Source organism: Stegostoma tigrinum, chromosome 3 (assembly GCF_030684315.1).
Source record: "Stegostoma tigrinum isolate sSteTig4 chromosome 3, sSteTig4.hap1, whole genome shotgun sequence".
Lineage (NCBI taxonomy): Eukaryota > Metazoa > Chordata > Chondrichthyes > Orectolobiformes > Stegostomatidae > Stegostoma > Stegostoma tigrinum.
In genome coordinates this window covers 100,011,785-100,038,026 of record NC_081356.1, presented here as the reverse complement: position 1 = coordinate 100,038,026, position 26,242 = coordinate 100,011,785, and the positions used below count along the sequence as shown (strand labels likewise).

The window sequence follows — 26,242 nt, the reverse complement described above, 5'->3', positions numbered from 1 at the left end:
TTACCTAGAATGGTGACGAAACGTCTGAAAAGTAACCTTCCAGCTCAGCGAGCAAACTTACATCCATTAGTTGGAATGATAGCAGTGCAGTCATTTTCTAACCTGTAGTTACATGTCACTGAATCATAAATATCAGATCAACATTCAATTTAGTGGCCCTATAACCAAAGTGTGACGGGGAAAGTAAACTTAAAGAAATGCATTTTCTTCAAAGTCACTAAAGAAAAGGAGAAATAAGCCATACTCAGTGATGCCAATGCAGAGCATTGAGTGTGCTTGAATCAATCAATAAGTAGGTGATTTGGGGTCAGAGGTAGCAGAAACAGGTAAGATGTAAGCTATCAATGGAAAAATAAACTGATGCAGGTTGGACACATTTTTTGAAGGGACAGGTCATTCTGACACATTTTAATAGTCTTCCGTAAATCAAAATCTTGGAATACCTTACCTGACAACATGTTAGGAGCAAGATTATCATACAAACCACTGCAGATGAAAAAGGCAGTTTACTATCACTCTCCCAAAGAGATAACTATGAGAAAATGTATTACCCCACCCCAGAAAGTTTGAAGTCAGGTCATTTTAATTGGATGACAGTATGTAGCGCAAGTACCCTGCTGCCTTCCCATCTCCACCCAATTATGTTAGGAGGGTAGAAACCACAAGGACAGCCTTCCACAACAAATACTAATTGAGGCCAACAATTAACGCCCACCTTAAGGCGTCATCCTGTCACTGCCAGTACCTAATCTGCAGTGGACACTGGTGTCCCAAATGGGCAGCTACACACTGTTTGAAGGGCACTCAGTGCCTGACTGAGGAACCCAGCCCTCTGTCCTTTCTTCAGGTCTCTTCTTCCAGTTAGCCTACATCCCTTCCTTACAACCTCATCCTGTCCTCATTCAGCCATTAGGCTGTGTCCCTTATTGATCTGAGGTCAGTGATAGGTACACTGTTGGCAGCTGGCATTGCTCCTGGTGTTCCAGCAGTTCCCACATTCAAAGAATGATTTTCTTTAAAAAGTAATGTGTCTGCCATGAAAAAACCAGAAGCTTTATCCAAAAGGGATACAGGGTTAGAAGGTGTAGAATCTGTATGAGGAATGACAGTAGAGAAAAAGGCCCTGATGGGAGTTGTCGTACAGGCCTCCCAGCAGTAATCGGAACATGGGCGGGGGGGGAAGAAAATAAATCAGGAGATAGAAAAGGCATGTGAGAAAGATACCCTTACAATTAGAATGGGGAAATTCAATTTGAGAGAGAGCTGGGAAAAGCAGGCTGGTGGTGGATCTCAAAGAAAGGAATATGTGGAATGTCTACGACATGATCTTTTGCAACAGCTCACTCAAGGACAGGTGATCCTGGATTTGGTGACATGTCATCAGGCTGACCTGATTACGGAGTTTAAAGTGAAGGACGCCTAGGGGGCAGTGCCCATAATGTGACAGAATTCACCTGAAATTTGAGAGGGAGAAGACAGAATCAGATGTAACAGTATTTCAATTCAGAAAAGATAATGAGGGAGGAGTCGGCCAGATTTGATTGGAAGCGAAGCCCAGCAGTGAAGATGGTGGAGCAGCAATGGCAGGAGTATCTGGGGATAATTTGGAAGGTACAGCAGAATTAACCTAAGGAATAAGAAGCATACTAAGGGGAGGGCAAGGCAACTATGGCTGAAGACAGAAGTCAAGTACAACATAAAAGCAAAATAAGGAGCGTGCAATGCAATGAGGGTTAGTGGGAAGCCAGAGGATTGGGAAGACGTTATAAACAAGTAGGGATAATTTTAGAAAGCAATGGGGGTGGAAGGGTGGGGGGGAGAGGATGAAGTATGAGAATGAGTTAGCTAGTAACAATTAAAGAAGTTTGCAAGATTTTTTTTAATATCTGAAAGATGAGGCAGGCGTGGACGTTGGATTGCTGAAACATGAGGCTGGAGAAATAGTAACGGGGAACAAAGATATGTCAGATGAACTGAATAGGTGCCTTACACGTGTCTTCACAGCATAAGACACCAGCTGCATACAAAAACTTCAAGAGAATCAGAGGGCAGAGGTGAGTGTAGTGGTCTTCACGAAGAAGGCGGTACCGGGGCAGCTGAAAGGTCTGAAGATGAATAAATCACCTGGACCAGATGGACTCCACCCCACAGTTATAATCATACAGTCATACAGTATGGAAATAGATCCTTTAGTCTAACTAGTCTATGTTCCCAAGGTAAACTAGTCCCACTTGCATGCATTTGGCCCATATCCCTCCAAATCTTTCCTACGCATGGGCTTATCCAAATGTCGTTTAAATGTTGTAACTGTATCTGCATCCATCACTTCCTCTGGCAGTTCATTCTATACACAAACCACTCTGAGTAAAAATGTTGCCCTCATGTCCTTTCTAAAACTTTCTTTTCTCACCCTTCAAAATATGTCCCCTAGTTTTTAATTCCCCAACCCAAGGAAAAACACCTTATCTATGCCCTTCGTGATTTCGTAAACTTCTGTAAGGTCCTCCCTCAATCTACTACACTGCAGTGAAAAAGTCCCAGCTTATCCAACCTATTTTTATAACTCACACACTCCATTCCCAGCAACATACTGGTAAATCTTTTCTGAACAGAATTTAATAATATCTTTCCTATGGCGCTATAGGAGGTAGCTGTTGAGAAAGTGGAGGCATTAGTGGTGATCTTTCAGGAATCACTAGAGTCAAGAAAGGTCACAAAAGACTGGAAAATGGTGAAAGTAACACTCTTGTCTAAGAAGCGAGGGAGGCAGAACACAAGAAACTATTGGAATAGTAGGAACTGCCGATGCTGGAGAATCTGGGATAACACGGTGTTGAGCTGGACGAACACAGCAGGCCAAGCAGCATCAGAGGAGCAGGAAAGCCGACGTTTCGGGTTGAGACCTTTCTTCAGAAACCTGAATTTCTGAAGAAAGGTCTCAACCCGAAACGTCAGCTTTCCTGCTCCTCTGATGCTGTTTGGCCTGCTGAGTTCATCCAGCTCTTGACAGGAAACTATAGGCCAGATAGCCAGACCCTGGTCATTGGTAAGATTTTCCAGTCCATTATTAATGTTGTGAACACAGAGTACTCGGAAGTGTAAGGTAAAGGAGGGTGGAGCAGGCATGGCTTCAACATAGGTAGGTTATGCCTAACAAATCGATTAGAACTCCTTGAAGAAATAACAGGCAAGTTCGACAAAGGAAAGCCAGTCAACGTGAGCTATTTGGAATTTTTTAGAAGCCTTTGACAAAGTGCTGCACAAGAGGCTGCTAAATAAGATACGAGACCATTGTGTTAGGGGCAAGGTATTAACTTGGACAAAGGATTGGCTGACTGGCAGAAAGCAGAAAATGGATAAAAATGAGTTATTTTCAGGATGGTACCCAGTGACTTATGGGGTTCCACAGGGGTCAGTGTTGGGAACACAACTATTCGCCCTATACACTAAAGATCTGGACGAAGGTGCTGAGGGGAATTGTTGCTAAGTTTGCAGATCGCACAAAATAGTTGGAGAGGCAGGTAGCAGTGAGGTGGCAGGGAGGCTGCAGAAGGACATGGACGGGCTAGCAGAGTGGGCAAAGAAGTTGCAGATGGTACACAATGTGGGAAAGTGTGAGATTATGCACTTTGCTGGAACAGTAGAGGTACACACTATTTTCTAAATCAGGAAGGGCTTCAGAAATCTGAAGCACAAAAGGAATTAGAAGTCCTAATTCAGGATTCGTTTCAGGGTAACATGCAGGCACAGTTAGCAGTTAGGAAGTTTAACATTCAAGAGGTTAGAATAAGAGATGTAAGAACAAGAACAGAGATGTATTGCTGAGGCTGTAAAAGGCTATACAGCATTTGGAATATTGAGAGTAGGTTTGGGTCCCGTACCTAGGGAAGGATCTGCTGGTATTGGCGAGGGTCCAGATCAGGTTTACAAGAATCATTGTGGGGACGAAGGCTTTGTCATATGCGAGTGGTTGATGACTCTGGGTCTGTACTAACTGCAGTTTAGAAGGATGAGGGGGGAATCTGATTGAAACTTACAGAATACTGCAAGACCTGAATACAGTCGGAGAAGACATTTCCAATAGTAGAAGAGACTTGGACCCGAGGACACTGCCTCGGGAAGAAGGGATGGCCCTTTAAAACTGAGATGAGGAGCAATTTCTTCAGCCAGAGTGTGGTTAATCTATGGAACACATCGCCGCAGAGAGCTGTCAAAGCTATGTCATTGCATGTATTTAAAACAGAGATACATCGGTTCTTGATTGGTAGGGGGATCAAGGATTGTAGGGAGAAGGCGGTTCAAAAATATAACAGCCATGACTGAATGGTGGCGTAGACTCGATGAGCCGAATAGTCTAATGCTGCTGGGACTATGTAACATCTGAATCTAATTTCATTATCAAGAGAAAACTAAATTTTAAATCATAACAATTTCAGTTTTACCTCTATATCAACAAAGGAACCTCCCAGCTTTGTGTCTGTGTTCTTTACAAAAGACTTCATGGCATCCAAAATAGGTCGATAGCCTGGATTGATCAGATAGAAAGTAGCAAGTTAGCAAAAACAATTTGTCAGGTATTTCCTGCGTATTTAATTATCATGTTTTTACTCCAATAAGGGTAAGAAAATTATTCACAAGTCAAAATTAAAAAGTCAATTTGATACAAACCTAAAGGGGGCATTTCTGTCTGCACCTTTTTATTTTTCTACCAATTGCTTATATTTCACCAGTTGCTGTCTTCTTTGAGTTAAAAATCATTCATCCTGCATTGCTTGCAACCTTGATGGTCTCCGATGTAGCCACTAAGTATTCAGCTCTGCATTTATTTGGGTTCTTCAATTAGTTCTTCTTTTCTACAGTAACAATAGCTTGCATTTAATGGCCAAATGTAGTGAAATGTTTCAGAGCATTTTGCAGGACCAATAGTAAGAAATAGTAATAACAAAGACTAAATAGTCCACCAAACCTACTGTGCTATTCAATATCATCATGATTATTAGGCTTCAAATCCTTATCGTCCATACGTTTTGGCAATTTGACATCAAGACCGCATTAGTTGGAGTCATATCTGGCACAAAGTTAGATAGTTATGCAGATGTCAGAGATTATTCATCTCAGCTCCAAGACACCTCTGCACAAGTTCTTCAGGATAGGGTAACCGTCACCACCTAGTGCATCAGTCACCTTCCTTCCATCATCAAGTCAGAAGTGGGGAGATTTGTAGATAATTGCAATATGTTCAGCATCGTTTGTGACTCCTCACACGCTGCAGTGGTCTGCATTCACTTACAGCAAGACCTTGACAAAATCCAATTTTGAGCTAACAAATGGCGAGTAACATTTGTGATACACAAATGTCAGGCATTGACTATCTCCAGAGAGAGAATCTAACCATTACCACTTGACATTCACTGCCATTACCATCAATGACACCCCATGCTCAACACCCTGGGAGCTACCATTGACCTGAAACTGAATTGGAACGGTTATATAAACATTACAGCTATAAGAGCAAGTCAGAGGCTAGGAATCCTAGAGAAAGAAACTTGCCTCCTGACTCTCCAGATTCTGTCCACTATCTATAAGGCACAAATCAGTCTACTTATCTGGGTGAGTGCAGCTCCCAAGCAGCCCCTTGACTGACACAATATCAACAAACATTCATTCCCAACACCTCAAAGGGGCAGTAGCAGCAGTGTGCACCATCTACAAGATACACCGCAACAACTCACCTTAGAAAGTACCTTACAAGCCCATAACCACTGCCATCTGGAAGGACAAGGGCAGCAAATTCATGAGAACCCCACATCCTGCAAGTTCCCCTCCATGCCATTCATTCTCCTAACTTGAAAATATTTCATTGTTACTTCAATGTCTCTGGGTCAAAGACTTGGGACCCCCTCTCTAATAGCACCGTGGATTTAATTATCCTAAATGGACTGCAGTTGTTCAAAAAGACAGCTCATCTCTAACTTGACAAGAGCAACTAGGATTGAACAGTCAGCAAAGCACACATTCCACAAATGCATAAAAACAAATTATCAATCGAAATCCAAATCCCCAGACAGCTATTTCTGCCCTCGTGCCAATTCAATCAGTTGTTTAATTTTAAGAATCTTGTTTCTGTTTGGCACTGTTCTTTTCAAAGGTGACATGGAATGTAATTGCATTAGATCACGAGTTCCCAGCAGATCTTTTGTAATTAATAATTAAACATGTTGTAACATATAATATTAGATCTAAAATGCCTTTGTCCCTGAGTGGTTCCACACGTTACAAAAACATTCTAAAAACTCACCTTTTAGACTATCCTAGTCAATTTGATCGCCAATTATTACTTTACCCTTGTTACACATACCGATAATTTCTTGTTCAATGATCTCTCTAACAGTGTAAACGTTGTTCTGGGACCTGCAAACTTTTGTCATCAGCACTTTCTAACTCTTGCTATTTTTAATCTTCAACATATTGGTCCCAGTAAATGATCTTCTGAGCCAAAATTTGGAGTCAATGGGAATCAGAGAGAAAGCTCTCTACTGGTTGGAGTCATATGTATCGCAAAGGAAGTCACGTTTTGGTTGCTGGAGGTTCATTTCTCAGACCCAGGACTGCAGAAGTTTCTCAGGGCAGTGTCAGACACCCAAATATCTGCAGTTGCTTCTTAAATGGCCTTTGCTACATCAAAAAAGCTGTTGTTCTCTGATGACTGTACAATGTTCAGTACAATTACCAATTCTCCAGGTACTGAACAAAAACAGAAGTTGCTGAAAAAGCTCAGCAGGTCTGGCAGCATCTGTGAAGAAAAAAATCAGAGTTAACGTTTCGGGTCCAGTGACCCTTCCTTCCAATACACCCAAAATGTTAACTCTGATTTTCTCTTCACAGATACTGCCAGACCTGCTGAGCTCTTCCAGCAACTTCTGCTTTTGTTCCTGATTTACAGTATCCATAGTTCTTTCAGTTTTTCTTCAGATACCGAAGTAGTGTATGTACATATACAGCAAAAACTGGACAATACTCAGCCATGGACTGAATAATTCACAAGTAATATTCACACCGCACAAGTACCAGGCAATGATCACCTCAAACAAGAGAGAATCAAAACATATCTGCATGACACTCAATGTTATTACCATTGATGAATCCACCCACTAACTCTATTGTGTGTCTACCACTGACTAGGAACTAAACTGGACTAGCTGATTAAATTCTACAGCTACAAGAGGAGGAAAAAGGCTGGGAATTCTGTGGCACGGAATTCACTTCCCAATTCCCCAAAACAATCTACAAGCTGAAGTATGTACAACTACCACCAGAGATGGCAGAAATGGACAAGACCATCAGACATCAAGAAGCCTTTGAGGTAAAGCACTGAATAATGAATAAAAGGGGGCAGGAAGGTGAATTGATCGCTTGTAATTCTCCGAAACTCATTCAAGATATCACATACATTGTCCAAATTATTGCTAATTGAAAAAAACTACAAACCTGTACATCTGCAGACATTGCCATCAAAGTTATCCTCCACATCCTGACAGCTGGAATTTGGTTTGTTTTTCAGGAGCCTGTGGAAGAAAGAAATGACAGATCACAGGTGTCAAAAACAAGGATCCAAAATCTGTATTTGTATTTTTGTTCAATGATTGGCAATGCAGACAGTTCAGTGAAGGTTCACTGGAGGAATTGTTTTTTGAGGGCAGGTTCAGTATACTGGACTTATACTCATTTGAGTTTAGAAGAGTTAAGGATCATTAAATCAGCCATGATCCCAGTGAATGGCAGAGCAGACTCGATGGGCTGAATGGCCTACTTCTGCTCCTACATTTGACCATCTTGCCCTGTACACTTTACAAATACTAAATTTTGAAATTTCATATGACCTTGGCTCAACCAAATTTGAGCTTGATTTTTCCATCATCATTTGCCTGAGAAAGTATTTTTTGACAACACCCATGAATAACATACAACGATAATACATGAGACCTGGAGTTGAGCTTGCTCCGCTTTCGACAAGGTCATAGCTAATCCAATTGTGGCCTCAACCCCACTGACCAGTAACTCTTTTATCTACTGTCTACCTCAATTATTATGACCGAGGCTGAAGGAATGCACTATCATTTAAGTCCTGTAACTCCTTAGATCGCAACATAAAATTAAAATATTTTCCCAGTTACTAAAGATGACCAATAAAATGGCATAGCAGGTGTTAAACAAAAAGATCCATCAACCAGGTATCCTGATCTACACAATTATCAGCTTATCATCAAAACACAACTTATTCAATGAAGATTCAATAACTGGTTAACATACACATACACTGGTAACATAGAAACAAAAATGCTTATTTCCAAAACACGCATATAAAACCACGCGCACACAGACTCTCTCTCTCTCCTTCCCTTTGGAAAAGAAAAACAACATTCTTTGCAGATGTTGACTCTGTGATAAATAAAACGATTGGCCAATGCGTAATTCTGGAAGACAGTAGCAATAAAACTTTGAATATTCCGGAATCTGTTGCTCTAATGTTCTTGCTCATGTGATCAAGTCATTAATCATGCAGGGCTGTCTTTGAATTTTGCAGACGCAGATTGCTCGGGAAGTAAAATCTTGATGTTTTTTCAATCATTGTTTCAAAAGAACAAACACTTCGAACTTAACAAGAAAGTTTTCCTTTCCAAGATGACAAGAGGTCAGATAGGCTGTTTGGTCTTAGCAGGCTTCCCTCAGACAAAATAAACATCTCTCCAAACCAGTCAGAGATAGCAGGAACTGCAGATGCTGGAGTCAAAGTCAACACAGCGTGGAGCTGGGGGATCACAGCAGGCCAGGCAGCATTAGAGAAGCAGGAAAGTCAATGTTTCGGATTTACACCCTTCATCGGGTCTGGGGAGGGGGAAAAGGGCTCAAAAATAAATAGAGGGAGGTGGGAGGAGCTTGGGAAAGGTAGGTGAGATGGTGATAGGTGAATGCAGGTTAGAGATTGTGGAGATAGGTCATGGGATGGGCGGGGCACAAAGGTCAGAGAGAAGATGGACAGGTTGTGTCTGGTCAAGGAGGCGGGGATGAGAGGGAGGGTTGGATATAGGATGAGGCCAGGAATGGGGAGATTTAAAACTAGTGAAATCCAAGTTTAGGCCATCGGGCTAAATCCACATCTGACCCGAGGTGGAATATAAGGTGTTGCTCCTCCAGTTTTCTTATGGCATCATTGTGGCACTGAAGAGGCCCAGGATGGACATCTCACCAAGGGAGTAGGAGGAGCAGTTGCGATGGTTGGCAACCAGCAGGTGTTGTTGATTATAGCATACAGAGTGCAGGTGCTCTGTGAATCCGTCACCAAGTCTGCGCTTGATCTCACCGACAGAGAGGAGGCCACGTCAGGAGCAATGGATACAGTAGACCACACTGAACATTGATGGGTGCGCTGGTGAACCCCTGCCAGATATGTTTTGGACCCTGGATGGAGGTATGGGGGGGAAGGTGTAAGGTCAGATGCAGCACTTCCTGCAGTTGCAGGGAAACTTGCTGGGGGGGTGGTGAGGCTAATGAGGAGGATGGAGCGGACGAGGGAGTCGCAGAGAGAGTGGCCCCTACGAAAGGCAGATAGGGGTGGGGAGGGAAATATATTTTTGCTGGTGGGGTCGGGTTGTAGGTGGTGGAAGTGGCAGAGGACAATGCACTGGATGCAGAGGTTGGTGGGGTGGTATGTGAGAACAGGGGTCTCTGTCCATTTTGTTGGGGAGAGGAGTTTGAGGGCAGAAGTGCAGGAGATGCAAGAAATACAGTTGAAGGTATTATAAAGTGGGACGGGGGGGGAAATGCGTGCTACGGCCCTTGAAGTAGGACGACATCAGGGATGTTCGGGAGTGCAGCGCTCCATCTTGGGAGCACTTGCAGCAGAGGCAGAGGAATTGGGAATATGGGATCACATTCTTGCAGGTAGGTGGGTGGGAGAAGCTGTAATCTAGGTAGCTGTGGGGGTCGGTGAGTTTGAAATAGGTGTCGGTGCTGAGACAGTTAGTGGAAATGGAGATGGAGAGGTCCAGGAAAGGGAGGGTCACTGTTCAGATCAGCCCCAGCATATGTCTACAGCAAAGTAAAGAGTTATCTATCACCAGTCATATGATTTACAGGAAATCTTGTTAAAAAAAAAATCTCCAATATCCACAGTAAACTTGCAATGATCTTTTTTTAAGTAGCCATTCTGTATATTTCCAGAAAAGTTGAAATAAATCAATTTTCCGCAATCCTTCAAACCTTGACTTCTCCAAGCAATATTAAATATAAAGCATCTTCATAGCACTGCCTGACAGTATTTAAAACCCAACCCCCACCATTCTCAGCAGAAGAGAGTTCCAAATATTCACAACACTCTAAGCAAACAAATTCCTCATCACCTAAGTCTTATATGGGGAACCCCTGATATAAAGCTGTGTCCCCCAGTTGTAGTCTCCCCCACAAGAATAAACATCCTTTCAGCATCCAGCATGTCAAGTCCCTATGTTCACTTATTTCTCAATGAGATCATCTCTTCTGCTTCTCAACTCCGATGCTGGCCCAGCTTTTCTGACATTTTCTCATATGATAAATCTCTGACCTGCCTCAAATGCATTTACAACCTTTCTGAAATAAGGAGGCCAAAACTGTACACAGTACTCCAGATCTGGCCTCACCAATGCTCTATGTAGCTTTGCAGTAGCTAAACTTCCTTTTGCTTTCCTGCTTAACTGCTGTATGTGCAAGCTAACTTTTTGTAATTCATGAAACAGGACACCTAGAACCCTCTGTACTTCAGAGTGCTGCATACAGTTCTGGTCACCGCAGTACAAGAAGAAAGTGGAAGCTGTGGAAAGGGTGCAGAGGAGATTTACTAGGATGTTGCCTGGTATGGAGGGAAGATCTTACGAGGAAAGGCTGAGGGACTTGAGGCTGTTTTCATTAGAGAGAAGAAGGTTGAGAGGTGACCTAATTGAAACATATAAAATAATCAGAGGGTTAGATAGGGTGGATAGGGAGAGCCTTTTTCCTAGGATGGTGACGGCGAGCACGAGGGGGCATAGCTTTAAATTGGGGGGTGAAAGATATAGGACAGATGTCAGGGGTAGTTTCTTTACTCAGAGAGTAGTAAGGGAATGGAACACTTTACCTGCAATGGTAGTAGATTCACCAACTTTAAGTACATTTAAGTCGTCATTGGCTAAGCATATGGACGTACGTGGAATAGTGTAGGTTAGATGGGCTTGAGATTGGTATGGCAGGTCGGCATAACATCGAGGGCCGAAGTATTGTGCTGTAATGTTCTATGTTCTGTGTACTGTCCATTTAAACTGTATATTGCCTTTCTATTCCTCCTGTCAATGCAGACAAGTTTACATTTTCCCCATGTTATACTTTATGTGGAAACCTTTTGTCAGTTACTTAGCCTATCTATATCCTTTTGCAAAGATGATATGTCCCCTTCACGACTTACTTTGCTACCCAACATTGTGTCATCAGCCATTTTAACCTCCATGCATTTGTTTCCTTCACCAGATCATTGATATAAATTATAAACAGTTGAGGTCTAAACAATTAGCCATATTGCATTCCACTTGTCACACCCTGCCAATATGGAAATGAACCATATGTACCAATTCCCTGCTTCCTATAAGCAAACCAATTCGCTAGCCATACTGGAGAAATCCAGCAGCATTTGTGGAGGAAGAAACAGAATTAATGGTTTGAGTTTGATATGACTCTTCTTCAGCAAAACTACAAACCACTAGGATGAGCAATCCTGTGTAGCAATGGCTACCCTGATCAGATCACATCTTATCGTGTATTGTGCAAAACACATGAATGGGCCTGAAGATGGCACATTCAATCCTGGAATGAGTGAAGGCTACCCTCAGGTAACTCTGGGACGGTGAAGATATTCCAAATACTTCAAGATAAATAACGCTGGCTGTTTCACGCTGTTATTATGAAGTAAAGACATGAGCAATGTTCAACAACAAGAGGATGCTGCTGTGAAGCCAGAAAGACATTTTGTTCATCACACAAATGAATAATGTAATGTATGTTAGGGAGTTCCAGGATTTAAATCCTACAACAAGGAAGGTATGACAATTTAGTTCAAAGTCATTCAAGCACATGGTTTGGAATGGAACTTACAATACCTCAGCTCTTTCTAGGAGAGAAGAGGAACCAGAAGGAAGATCCTTTTCAGACATTCAAGATCCTGAAAGTTTACTAATAAACTGAACCCTAGACAGTCCCTCTACCGCAACCCACACCATGGCAGTCCAGCTCCCCTGGTCAGCTCCATCTGCTGATCCCGTTCCCCTGGTCAGCTCCACCTGCTGATCCCGCTCCCCTGGTCAGCTCCCCCTGCTGATCCCGCTCCCCTGGTCAGCTCCACCTGCTGATCCCGCTCCCCTGGTCAGCTCCACCTGCTGATCCCGCTCCCCTGGTCAGCTCCCCCTGCTGATCCCGCTCCCCTGGTCAGCTCCCCCTGCTGATCCCGCTCCCCTGGTCAGCTCCCCCTGCTGATCCCGCTCCCCTGTTGATCCCGCTCCCACTACCCCGGCCAGCTCCCCCTGCTGATCCCACTCCCGCTCCCACTCCCACTCTCCTTGTCAGCTCCCACTGCTGGTCCCATGCCCCTGATCAGCTCCCCTTGCTGATCCCACTCCCGCTCCCCTAGTCAGCTCCCCCTGCTGATCCCACTCCCGCTCCCACTCCCACTCTCCTTGTCAGCTCCCCCTGCTGGTCCCACACCCCTGGTCAGCTCCCCCTGCTGAACCCGCTCCCACTCCCACTCTCCTTGTCAGCTCCCCGTGCTGATCCCGCTCCCCTGGTCCGTTCCCCCTGCTGGTCCTGCTCACACTCCCACTCTCCTTGTCAGCTCCCCCTGCTGATCCCATGCCTTGGTCAGCTCTCTTCACTTGGCCTGCTGAAAAGTATGTAACCACAACTAAAGTTCTATCATTTAAAAACATAAATTCTACCTTGTCTTGTCCCTTAATTATGCTAATCAGACCTGATTGTGGTTAATTGCATCTCTCACTAGGACACAAATTTGTTGTGCCATATTTTAATGAAGTCTAAACTTAGCAGTTGCAAGATATGCTGCTCTATACCTGTTAAAATTAACAAGCTGAGAGAGTATACTTATTGAAGTGTTATATTATGTAGGATCACAGGGAAGTTGTTGGGCTGAATCTTCTCATTTTTGGCTGTGTGATATTTGGAGAGTTTCACAGGATTTGCTCCACGTGCCTTGACCATCTTCTGCTCCTTACTTCATTCACCCAGTCTCTTTGCACCTTTCTTGTTGAACCATGCAGTCTCAGAGGTGGAGGTGCTGACCACCGCCAGCTCCTTCCAGTGTTGGCAACATAAGCTCAGTCAGGAAGGAGAGATCCCATCCAAAGTGAGGCACGCCAATAAAAAAGTGAAGAGAAAGAGCCAGTGACACAATGGATAACCTGCCTGACTAGGGATCAGGAGATTGCAGGTTTGATGCCTACCTGGCTCAAGCATAACCCAGAAGTTCTTTACACTTCTAAACTAATCTTGGCGGTACAGCAGCTCAGTAGTCAGCACTGCTGCCTCACAGAGCCAGGGACCCGGGTTTGATTCCACCTTTGGTTGACCGTCTGTGTGGAGTTTGTACATTCTCCCCGTGTCTGCGTGGGTTTTCTCCGGATGCTCGGGTTTCCTCCCACAGTGCAAAGATGTGCAGACTAGGTGTACTGACCATGCTGAATCGCCTGTAGTATTCAGGGACGTGTAGAATAGTTGGGTTTATGGGTCTGAGTGGAATGTTCTGTGGATCGGTGTGGGCCAAACAGCCTGCTTCCACACTATAGGGGTTCTATAAAAAAGGCAAGAGTGGACATTAGACGATGGAAAATGAGGCTGGAGGAGCAGGCAATTCAAGGAAAGAAACAGCAGCTGAACTGAATAGATACTTTGCATCAGGTTAAACAGTTGAAGACACCAGCTGCATACTAGAACTTCAAGAGAATCAGTTGTCAGAAGTGAGTCGAGTTGCCCTCATTAAGGAGGTGGTGCTGGGGACACTGAAAGGTCTGAAGGAGGATAAATCAACCAGACCAGATGGACTACACACCAAGTTCGGAAGGAAATAGCTGAGGAGCTTGTTGAGGCATTAGTAGTGATCCTTCAGGAATCACTGGAGTCAGGGAGGGTCCCAGAGAACTGGAAAATGGCAAATGTAGCAACTCTGTTTAAGAAGGTAAAGATGCAGAAAATAGGCCAGTTAGCCTGACCTTGGTTGTTAAGATTTTTGAGCCCATTACTAACAATAGGATTGCAGAGTACATGGAAATGCATGATAAAATGGGGCACAGTCAGTATGGCTTCATCAAGGGGTGGTCTAATAAATCTACTAGAATTCTTTGAGGAGGTAGAAAGCAAGTTCGACAAAGGAAAGCGAGTGGACGTGATCTACTTAGATTTCCAGAAGGCTTTTGACAAGATGTTGAGACAGGAGGCTGCTAAATATGATAAGTGCTCATGATGTTAGAGGCAAGGTGGTGGCATAGGTAGAGGATTGACTGATGGGCAAAAAGCAGCTAGTGGGGATAAATGGGTCTTTTTCAAAGCGGCACTCGGTGACAAAAGGAGTGAGTTCTGCAGGGGTCAGTGTTGGGACCACAACTGTTCACGTTATACATTAACGATGTGGACGAAGGAACTGAGGACATTGTTGTGAGAATTGCAGATGATACAAGACAGTGTTGAGGAGGTGGCGAGGCTGCAGAAGGACTTGGGCAGACTAGGTGAGTGGGCAGAGAAACAGCAGATGGAATACAATGTGGGCAAGTGTGAGTGTATGCACTTTGGTAGGAAGAATAGAGGCAGAGAAAGGCTTCAGAAGTCTGAAGCACAAAACGAACTTCAGGAGTGCTAGTTCAGGATTCTCATAAGATTAACATGCAGGTTCAACTGGCAGTTAGGAAGGCAAATGCAATTTAGCATTCTTTTCAAGAGGGCTAAAGTACAAGAGCACAAACATACTGCTAAGGCTGTATAAAGCTCTGGTCAGATTGCATTTGGAATATTGTGAGCAATTTTGGGCCCCGGATGTAAGGAAAAATGTCCTGGCCTTGAAGGGGTCCAAAGGTGGTTTTCAAGAATGATCCTGGGGACGAAGGGCTTGTATGAGGAGCAGCTGAGGACTCTGGGTCTGTACTCGATGGAGTTTACAAGGATGAGGGGGGATCTGATTGAAACTTACAGAATACTGAGAGGGCCTGGATACATGGAGAAGGTGTTTCTGCTAGCAGGAGATACTAGGAACCAAGGGCACAGACTCAGAGTGAAGAGTCCACCCTTTAGAACTGAGATGAGGAGGCATTTCTTCAGCCAAAGGGTGGTTAATGTGTGGAATGCATTGCCACAGAAGGGTGTGGACTACCATTCTCACTATCACATGCAATATTTTGACTCAATAAGCCTCTCCTAACTCATCTCTGCAAGCCACAAAGCCTTCCTGTCTTCTTCACTTCATGATGGCTCCATCCTCCGCACTTGAGTTTCCCAGAGACTGGAGAATTGACTGCTCCCCAATGACCGACATTAATATTTAGACCCCATATCCTCAGGACTAATTGTGGTCAAATCCCCTGAACTGAGATGTCTTGACTGAGTGTGGCAGCACTCCTGAGAAAGCATGGTTCCCCTTCACTCAATTATGGACTGCTCCCCTTTGACTTGCAGGCTTGGCCATTCAGTTGAAATGCATGCAATGCTTTTGCTGCATACAATACCTCTGCATGTTGTAGGTGTGACATTGTTAGTACACCACCTTTGAGCAACATGTCTTCCTCCTTGCCTGGTCAGTGCTAGTAGCCATGACAAGCTGGCTTCCTGTCTGCGCTGAGAAGCAACGTAAGACAAAGATGCTGCGAACCTCCAATTAAGTGCAAAGTGAGTAAGTGCAAAGAAAGCAAACTAGCAGAGCTGAGATACATCCTGTGCAGATGCATGAGGTGGGTAAGCATTCCTGAATGTGCAGGAACTTAGCCGCAGCATTGCAATATAAGGTGTCAGTGAGCTCCTCAAGGTAGTAACGTAGTGTTGAGGTAGTTAAGTTGTTAAGATGTTGCTGAAAAAAGCTGAGCGTAGAGGCTCGGAAAAGCAACCAACAAGATTCATCCACCAGGTAATTGCTCAGACTTCCAAATCAGGAATTGGAGAGACCTAATTTCTTGTCAGTGCCTTCCAGAATCATAAACCGCAGGGAAATGAAGTGGGATTAGTTAATACTGAAAGGCAAATGTATAGAGATAAGTTCCCCAGCTTTACCAGTGAGACTCTCATCTACTGAAACCTTGTCGGACTCTTGTTTTGTTGGATGCTGCAATTCACATTATTCTTTTCGTTCTGACAGTATTCTCCCAAATTTCTCACTATTGCGCATGCTTTTGAGGGTTGGGAACATTCCTCTGGGTTTGTGTCAAACAGAAACAATCAGGATTACTACTTGTTCCACAGGCAAAGCCTAAGGTACAACCATAAATGGCTATGTTACTTGACTAGTAACCCAGAGGTATAGACAAATAATTCAGTGCACACAAATCCCATTGTGGCACTGGGAAATGTGAATTGTTTGCAAAAAAAAATTCTAGGAACAAAAACACTGGGTCAGAAACCTGACAATGAAGCTGCCAGATTATTGTAAAAATGCAACTGGTTTAATGATATGATTTTAGAGCAGGAATTCACCATTTGTATCCAGTCTGCCTCTGTGTGGCTGTTAACTATTATCTCAAATTAACTTGCAAAGCCAGTTAATAAAGTATAGAGCTGGATGAACACAGCAAGCCAAGCAGCATCTTAAGAAGCCTGCTGTGTTCATCCAGCTCTACACTTGTTATCTCAAATTCTCCAGCATCTGCAGTTCCCATTATCTCTGACTAGTTAGTTGTGTCAAACTACTATCAGTAGTTTAACAATCCCAGCAGTAAAACAAGGTAGCACCTCTCACTCCCTGAGGTTGAATGAGGAGAAATAGCTTTGCTTTGATGTATAGCAATGTTCTCAGTAATAGAAATTCTATCAATAAAAACCATTTATCTTTAGTTGAATGCAAACAATAAAAATTAAGCACCTATGCTGAACAAAATCCATCAGGTTTAGCAGAAAAATCATTGGTCTTCAGGATACATTTATCATGGCTTTCTACTTAGCTGAAGATTAACACCAATTCAACCATGACTTCAGGTAACAACAAATGATACCAAGTATTCAGTCAGCTCAAGGCTCATGATGACACTTTTGAAAGAACTGTTCAGTGCTAAATTTCTGCTACACCAAGGAACACATCTAGTTTTTAAATTGAACTTGACTTTCTTCACATCAAGCACAATATTTGGTCAATCATCATTTGTGTTTAAGTATCAGGCGAAGGTTTGGGTTCACAAGGCTATTACAACACAGGAAGTATGCACATTAAAATTAATAAGATTAAAACTCTAGGAAACTCAGTTGAACTGAAGAGGTGGTTTCCTAATGTATAGGGAATTTGAATCATGTGCACAAGTGAATCACTAATTGTTGAGTTACACACACAAGCCCAAACTAATTGCCTTTGCCTCAATGGTGGGAAATTCTGGGACAAAAGGACAAAACATTAAATTCAAATTCACATCATCCAGGAGCAATGTAGGAGTAGCTGCACACATAAAGAGTGGTAGAAATGTAGACACCTGTCCTTAAAAAAAGTGGAGATGCTAGCTTAACTAATGTTACATCTGAGATTGGTAACATTTTCCGAGCTAGGCATATTAAAAGGCAGAAAGGTTACAGAAGTATATTAAATAATGTTACAAAAGAATCTAGAGACACTTTAGTTGAGTAATTGAATCCTTTCTAAAATCCTCAGATCTTAAAGTTAGCCACAACAGAAATGTGAGCCCCTTTCATCAAATAAATCACTTGTTTTCAAAACCCAAACCCAAACAGCACCAACAATCTATTGCATGGCAATATTCAATTCTTTATACAATATTATGGTCTAACATAATCAATGACTCCTAAAAGTTTTAATGGGTTTTGGGAAATCATTAAAATGTATTTATTGCCCAACAGATATATTTCATTGGCATAATTTCAAAACATTGTAGTAACTACAAAATTTTTACAAAACCTTGCTAGATTTATTGATTTATTAAAAGGAACCGCATCGCTTAATTTTGATATTTGTGTTGATGGAATTTCTAATTTTACCATTGAGCCATCAAACATAAGAATATAATTAAACGATGTCACTTACAGCCTGACCCCACTTCCCAAACCAGTACATGGTACAGCAGTGACAGCTGCAGAAGGTTCACAACTCCATCTGTCATACCCGCTGAATTGCAAATATGGTGGGTGCAGGTGGCACCAGTTCTGCTTGGAACTGACTTAGGACTTCAGGCTTTGCAAAGCATAAAGTGATAAAAGAAGACTATTTGAGGGCAGCATCGTGGCTCAGTGGTTAGCACTGCCGCCTAACAGCACCAGTAATCTGCATTCAATTCCAGCCTTGGGGGATTGTCTGTGTGGAGTTTGCACATTCTCTCCGTGCCTCCGGGTGCTCCAGTTTCCTCCTAGTCTAAAGATGTGCTGGTTAGGTGAACTGGCCATGCTAAATTGCCCATAGTGTTTGGGGACGTATAGATTAGGTGGGTTACAGGGGGATGGGTCTGGGTGGGATACTCTGACGTTTGGTGCGGACTTGTTGGGCTGAGGGGCTTGTTTCCACACTGTAGGACTTCTATGAAGATGGTGTTGCTGATTTTGCCTAAAAGGAACACAATGCCTTATTTTTGAAACTTGTAGTGCTTCTTCCAATTCTGTTATTTCAGAGCCACAGGTTACAATAATAGAGGTATGTGTGTCCATAAAGAACCATTAGAAAGAAGACAGACCTGCATTTTATGGCACTTTTAATAAACTCATTATATCACAAATGCTTCGCAGCTTATTTAGTACCCTTGAACTAGAGCGAACTTTTTAAACCAGGAAATGCTACAAAGAGTTCACATAAAATTCTCAAATATCAACAAAATAAGTAACCAAATAATGAGTTTTCAGTGTTAATTGAGGGATAAATATTGGCCAGGATATCAGAAGAAACTCTTTTCTTTGAAAAGTGCTGTGGTATTTTTTACATCCACCTAAAAAGGGACGAAGAATGCAGATAGGACCTCAATTTAATCTGTTACCACTCCAACAGCAGAGCACTGAAATGCCATCTTAGATTGTTCAGGTCCCTAAAGTAAATTTGAATTAACAGTCTCCTCAGAGACAAGATTGTTTGCAACTATATCATGGCTACCAGATCATCACTGTGACCATCAAAAATAAATTTTATGAATTTGCTCTGAAAATATAAAAACAAAAAGACTGCTTTGAAATGCATTCAAGGAACAAGCGGGATATATTTTAATCTCAACTGTGTTGCAAGTAGGGTGGCCTGCCCACTTAAAGGTATGGCCAAGTATATGTCTGAATACTAGATGTTTGAAAATTGCCACAGAGGTTATTTTAACCATTTCAGAAATGAAATGCAGGTTTATCTATCTTTTACAACCACTCCCAGCTCCATAAGTATCCCACTTCCAGACCCGACTGTATGATTGACAAGCAGAAGAATAAAGCAAGGGACGGGGAGATTGAGTTGAAGTTCCCATGAAAAGAAATTGAGAAGTTCCTATTATTTTGGCTTTTAAAACAGTTACATGTGCGGTCAGACCAGGTACTGGGTGCCTGCCTGATCGAGTGACAATTGTAAGAGTTGATAGAGAACACTTGAAGATAAATTGGGAATTGACATAACAGAATGCGGAACACTAAGATAACGACAAACTGAAGATATCTCATCAATGACTCCTCTTCCTTAGAGCATAAGCGTCTCAGAGGAAGGGTCATTGGACCCGAAACATCAACTCTGCCTTTTTCTTCGCGGATGCTGTTAGACCTGCTGAGCTTCCAGCAACTTCTGTTTTTGTTCCTGATTTACAGCATCCACAGTTCTTTTAGTTTTTATTTAGAAATTGAAGGTAATGTACTGTCATGGAATGAGGACTGACACACAGGCAAACAAAAGAGAGTAGGAATAAATCGTGTATTTTCTCCTTAACAGGCTGAGACTAGTGAGGTACTGAAAAATCAGTACTTGGCACCAGCCAGTCACAATATATATCAATGGAGTTGGATGTAGTATTTTCAAATTTGAAATTATATGAAACTAAGTGGGAACATGCATTGTGAGAAAGATGTAAAATGGTATCAGGAGGATTTTAACGGGCTTATTAAGCGGACAAGAAATGGCAGACAGAATATAGTATTGAAAAATGTGAGATTATTCACTTTGGAAAGAGAAAAAGATGCTCAGATTATCTCTTGAATGGGAAGCATAGACATATGTAGGTGTCTTTGTTGAAAAGTCACTGAAGGCTAACATGTATGTGAAGTAAGCTATCAGGAAAGCTAATGGAACGTCATCCTTTAATGCAAGAGGATTTGAGAACAAGTGCAGTGAACTCTTGCTCTAATTATAAAGGAACTTTGTTAGATTGTACTTGAAGTACTGTATGCGATTTCAGTATCCCTATCTCAGGAAGTCAGAAGTCACACACACCAGATTATAGTCGAATGGATTTATTTGGTCTCACAAGCTTTCAGAGCGCTGCTCCTTTGTCAGGTGAAGTGGAGGGAAGCACACAAGCAGAGAATTTACCGGCAAAAAGATCATTGCAGGATAATTCCAGTTAATTAGGACTGTCAAAGTATAGTACAAATAGTGTGAGTGGATGTTGACAGGCTGAGCAGCAAATATGTGCAGGAGATCAAAAGTGTCAGATGGTGTGAGTAAAATGTCAACAACTGAATAGGAAGTGAAGGGATGATCTGTGAGCTGATTAATTGAAGCAGAGCGATAATTACAAAAAAATCAAAAACAAGATTGTGCTGCAGACAAACCAAATGGCTGGGATAACATGATAGGTATAAGAGTTGCATGACAAGGGTCTAGCCAAAGTAACAAGTAACCCAAAACTGTGCAAACTAATTTGGCCCACCATGCTGTTCTGTGCTTGTAAAATCTGTCTTACTGTTCTGTTTTCACACCATCACCTTGATAACTTGTTATGATCTCTCTGCCTTAATTAGTTTGTACAGTTTTACAGTACTTGTGCACTTCCCTCCACTTCACCTGACAAAGAAGCTTCGAAAGCAGGTGACTTCAAATAAACCTGTTGTGCTATAACCTGGTGTTGTGTGACTTCTGACTTTGTCCGCCCCAGTCCAACACCAGCACCCCCATGTCATATCTCAGGAGGGATATTATTGCCATAGGGGGACTGCGACAATCTTTCACCATGCTACTTCCTGGGATGGCAGGACTGGTCTTTGAAGAAAGATTGGGTAAACTGGGCCTGTGTTCTCTAGAGCTTTGAAGTGGCGGCACGGTGGCTCAGTGGTTAGCACTGCTGCCTCATAGCACCAGGGACCCGGGTTCAATTCCATCCTCAGGCAACTGTCTGTGTGGAGTTTGTACACTCTCTCCATGTCTGCATGGATTTCCTCCGGGTACTCCAGTTTTCTCCCACAGTCCAAACATGTGCAGGTTAGGTGGATTGGTCATGCTAAATTTCCCCTAGTGTTCAAGGATGTGTAACTTAGGTGGATTATAGGGGCATGTGTCTGGGTGGGATGCTCTGAAGGTTGGCATGGACTTGGTGGGCCAAAGGGTGTGTTTCCACATGGTAGGGATTCTATGAATGAAAGGGAATCTCATTGAAACAGTATATTTAAGAGAGATAGGCAAGGTAGATGCAGATAAAATGTTTACCCTGGTTTGGGAAACTGGAACCGGGAACGCATTTTAAAAATAAGTGGGATGCCATTTCAGGCTGGGAACTTGCTTTTTTACTCAGAATTGTGGACCTTTGGAATTCTCTATCTTAGAGAGCTGTAGAAGCTCATTCTTTGAGTATTTTCCAAGGAGAGATTACTGGAAGTCTGATTTCCAATGGGTTAAAAAGCACTGAACTGCCTGATAAGCCATTTCATATTAAATGGCGAGCTGGATTGATGGGCTGAATGGCCTATTCCTGTTTCCATGCATCGAGTGGCTCAGCTTTGGAACATTCTGCCGGTGCAAATGATAGATACAGAATTGATCGGAGCCGTAAAAAGAAAATCAGATAAGTATTTGAAGAAGAAAAATTGTAGAGACTGGATGAAATAGCAGAGAATGGGCTAACTGGATTGACCTTCAAAAGAGCCAGTTCCCTTTTAAGAGGCCAAATGGCCTCCCTCTGTGTTACAAATGGAACAACTGTATTGTATAATTACAGAATTCACTTTGGGTGCAGGTTGGGATAAAAGCTGGGAGCCTTAAAAAAAACTTGTCTATGACAATAATTAAAGGCCTCCTTGATCCTCAAAGAGAGAACCCCAGAAAGAGACTTCTCTACAATTGCAAGGAAGCCCCTGTAGCCAGACATCTACACTGCATGTGTAGTGAACTGGACATGAAGAGAATAACAGCTGCACATATATTAACACTGACAATGATCACAGGATGGCTTCCACCACCCCATGGCTGAGTGAGGGAGTAGCAGACATCATCAGCAAACATTGCTGATTTCCAGGACTCATCTGTCATTGCATTTCTTGGTTTCATTTTAATGCAATTAATACTAATAAGAAGACAACCTGCTGCTGGCAATTAAAAGCCACAAATCCCACATAAAGTTTGGTTTTGGTGTTATAATTAGCACAAAAAACAAAAAAAGATTTTCTAGGGGAAGCTATGATTTTATATGCCCCGCAGATCCCTGAGTAGTATGTGAAAACACATTTAAACAAACCAAGATATTTAACTGGACTGCTAATAAAGGCAATTGTCTGCACTTACCCAAACATCTGCATGACAAAACCCGGGGTGCAGAATCCACACTGACTTCCATTATAATCAGCCAGTCGCTTCTGTATGGCGTGTAAACCCTTCTTCACAGACCCCAGTGCCTCAATTGTTATAACTTGATGGTTCTTCAATGATAGGAGGGAGCCAATTGGAAATAAACACTACAAAATTCAAAAAGACGGTACAAAACTATCCTCAGATACGACAAGACATAATATTCATTTTAAATGCAATAAGACATGGAAATTAAAATCAAGTCTGAAAGCCATCAAACCATTACTAGGGCTACTTAATAAAGTTATTTGATGATTTTAGAGTTACTGAGTTGGGGCATAAGCATTAAGGCAACGTTAACTTTAGTATCAGATACTCACTATAATAAAAATGGAATACACTGGAAATATTCAGGATACGATCCCAGTTGATGGCAACAATGGACAACTCAGATCTCATTAACACTCGGCTTGAGAGGGCTTAAGTTTTACTTTAGCAGTTTTGTTATGATGTTGGTCAATCACTGAACAATTTCACATGAGACTGTTGATTTCCCAAGGAAATAAGAATGAAAGAAAACACAACTAGGACTGAGCCATTCTGTCCCTCAAGCCTGTCCTGTCCTTCTGGAAGATCATGGCTTACCTGCCTCAGACCTCAACTCCTTGATATTTCATAAATCTATCTACCCCCCTCTTCAAATAAGAGAGAGGCAATGTCTTAGTGGTATTGTCGCTGGATTCTCAATCCAGAGACCCAAATAATGTTCTGAGGACTTAGGTTCAAATCCTGCCAAAGCAGATGGTAGAATTTGAATTCAATAATTATCTAGAATTAAGAATCTAACGATGACCATGAATCCATCGTTGATTGTCAGGAAAAACCCATCTGGTTCACTACTGTCTGTTAGGGAAGGAAAGTGCCTTCCTTACCTGGTCTGGTTTACTGTGATTCCAGACCCACAGCAATGTGGTTGACTCTCAACTGCCCTCTGGACAATTAGAAATGGGCAATAAATGCTGCCTAGCCAGCAACATGCTCATCCAGTGAATGAATTTTTAAAAAATACCTTCAGTGATCTAACTGTTACAACTCCTTTGGCTAGAGAGACATTCATTACTCTCAGAAAGAAGAAATTCCACTCTACCTCAGTTTTAAATGACTATACCCTTACTCTGTAACTGTGACCTCTATTCAAGATTCCCCTAATAGTAGAAGCATCTTCTCAACATCTACCCCATCAAGCCCTATCGAGTCTTGTATATTTAAATTTATTACGCAGTAAAGCCATAAAAATCTATACAAAACGATTTTGAAAGATCTTAATATGTATGATAAAATTTATCCTTCTCCCTGCAATTTCCCTTACAGTCAATCAATCCCAGTGAAGTACCACTGCTTTCCTATCACTAATTTCTTCTGTAGAACATAAAAATCTAAGAACTATGAGCAGGAGCAGGCAATTCAGCCCCTCAGGCATACTCCACCATTCAATACATCATGGCTGGTCTCATCTCAGCCTCACACTCCTACTTCTCTGCCTGATCCCCATAACCTGTTTAACCCATTACTAATTAAAAATTTTGTCTTTCTCCTCAAATTTATTCAGTGTTCCAGCATCCAACTTATTCTGAGGTAGGCAATTGTACAGATTCACAAACCTTTGTGAGAAGTAATTCTATACTAAATCCGGTGTTCCTCACTCTAAAACTGTGACCTCTCGTTTTAGATTGTCTCAAGGGGAAACATCCGCTCTGCCTCTACTTTGTTAATCCCTTTTGGCATCTCATAACTGACCTCAATTAGATCTTCTTTCATCTTTCTAAACTCTCGCAAGTATAGGCCTAAACTGCACAATCTCACAATTTATCCTCATAAAATGAGCCATCCATTTTTGAAATTCATCTCGTCAACCTTCTTAGAACTATTTCCTTCCTTCAATCCCTCAAGGCTGTCCACCCTTCAATAACATATTGGTTATTCTACTCCTCAACTCCTCTTTTCAGCCAGCTCCTCATAGCCCTCAACTCCTCAAATCAAAACTGTATGCAGTACTGCAGTAATAGTCTCACCAATGCCTTGCACAATTACAACACCTCCCTACCTTAATACTCCACTCCTTATAGCAATAAGTGCCAAAATTTAATTTGCCCACTTTTTTTACTGCTGTACCTACAAACTAGCTTTCAGTGATTCATGCACAAGGTCATCCAGACCCATCTGCACTGAAGTGTCTTGAAGTTTCTCACCATTTAATTATTATTCATTTAATTATTCATTTCTTCTGACCAAAATGAATCAAATTACTCTTATGCACATTAATACTCTCTGTGACATTGTAGCTCATTCATCTGACCTATCCATATCTATTTGCAAATTTCTTATTTTTTCATTGCAACCTACTTATTTTAGTGGCATTTACAAATTTGGCTATAGTATTCTATCCATCATTACTTTAATGTTTCTTTCCAGCTTCTCTCTTTGGATTGCTGATGTAAACAAAGACTTCTTTCTGGTTCTGATGGCCTGGAGACTTCTTTACAATCCTGGCAGCCCGCAGATTTCTACCAATTCCCACAGTCTGGGCACTTCCATAAACTAAACTGCCCTTCTCATGCTATGAATGTCCTTTTTCTCAACTGATATCTGATGTGGACCTTTAGCTTGTCTTTCTACACATCTTCAAGTTTGTAAACAATTCATCAATGAACTCACCAGGTTGCTGATCAAGTAATTTAACTTAAGTCACATGTTTTCTTGGAAATGATACTTGAACTCACTGTTCAAAATGGCCTTTCTGACCTTAGTTAAAAGAAACAAGTCACTTGCACAGAACTGGAAACTCAAATCTTTTCCTCCACTATCCAATCCAGTTTCTGAAATATTAACAATATATTATAAACCTACATCAAAAAAAGAGACACAGAGATTTTGTTTCAGGCTCATGGTCCATTATCAGAACGCCTGATATTTTGATGAAAGCTGAAGAGGGTATTCCTTTTGTCTCTCCAGCCAGATCTGCTGACTGTTTTCAGTGTTTTCTGTTCATATCTACATTTCCTGCATTAGCAGTCTTTTATTTTTACATTGGTCACTCGTGGGCTAACAGTTTTCCCTCTTCTCTATCTAATAAAGTGCTCTAGTCCCAACCTTGGATGAGCAGCCATGCAGTTCTGGTGGATTTGAGTATAGCCCCTATGCTAGCTTTTTAACTGCACATTTTGCTGATTATCATTTTCCACACAATCATTTAGGGAATTGTTTTGATGGAATTGCTGACCTCCTATTGTCCTGAAGCTGAATGAATGCATA

General features: G+C 42.1%; 1 protein-coding gene across 6 annotated transcripts in view; it reads right to left on the bottom strand.

Moving 5' to 3' along the window:
* The window catches only part of LOC125450829 (xanthine dehydrogenase-like), a 217,017-nt gene that overhangs the window by 96,354 nt on the left and 94,421 nt on the right, over positions 1–26,242 (bottom strand). For 5 of the 6 annotated variants that reach the window (XM_048527126.2, XM_048527123.2, XM_048527122.2 and 2 more), the window contains 3 exons: positions 22,928–23,097; positions 7,489–7,565; positions 4,443–4,525 (listed from right to left, as the gene is read on the bottom strand). In XM_048527126.2, the coding sequence (XP_048383083.1) occupies positions 4,443–4,525; positions 7,489–7,565; positions 22,928–23,097 (330 nt within the window). Of the gene's footprint in view, positions 1–4,442; positions 4,526–4,668; positions 4,752–7,488; positions 7,566–22,927; positions 23,098–26,242 lie in introns of those variants that run through there. The other variant, XM_048527128.2, reaches the window with a different exon arrangement.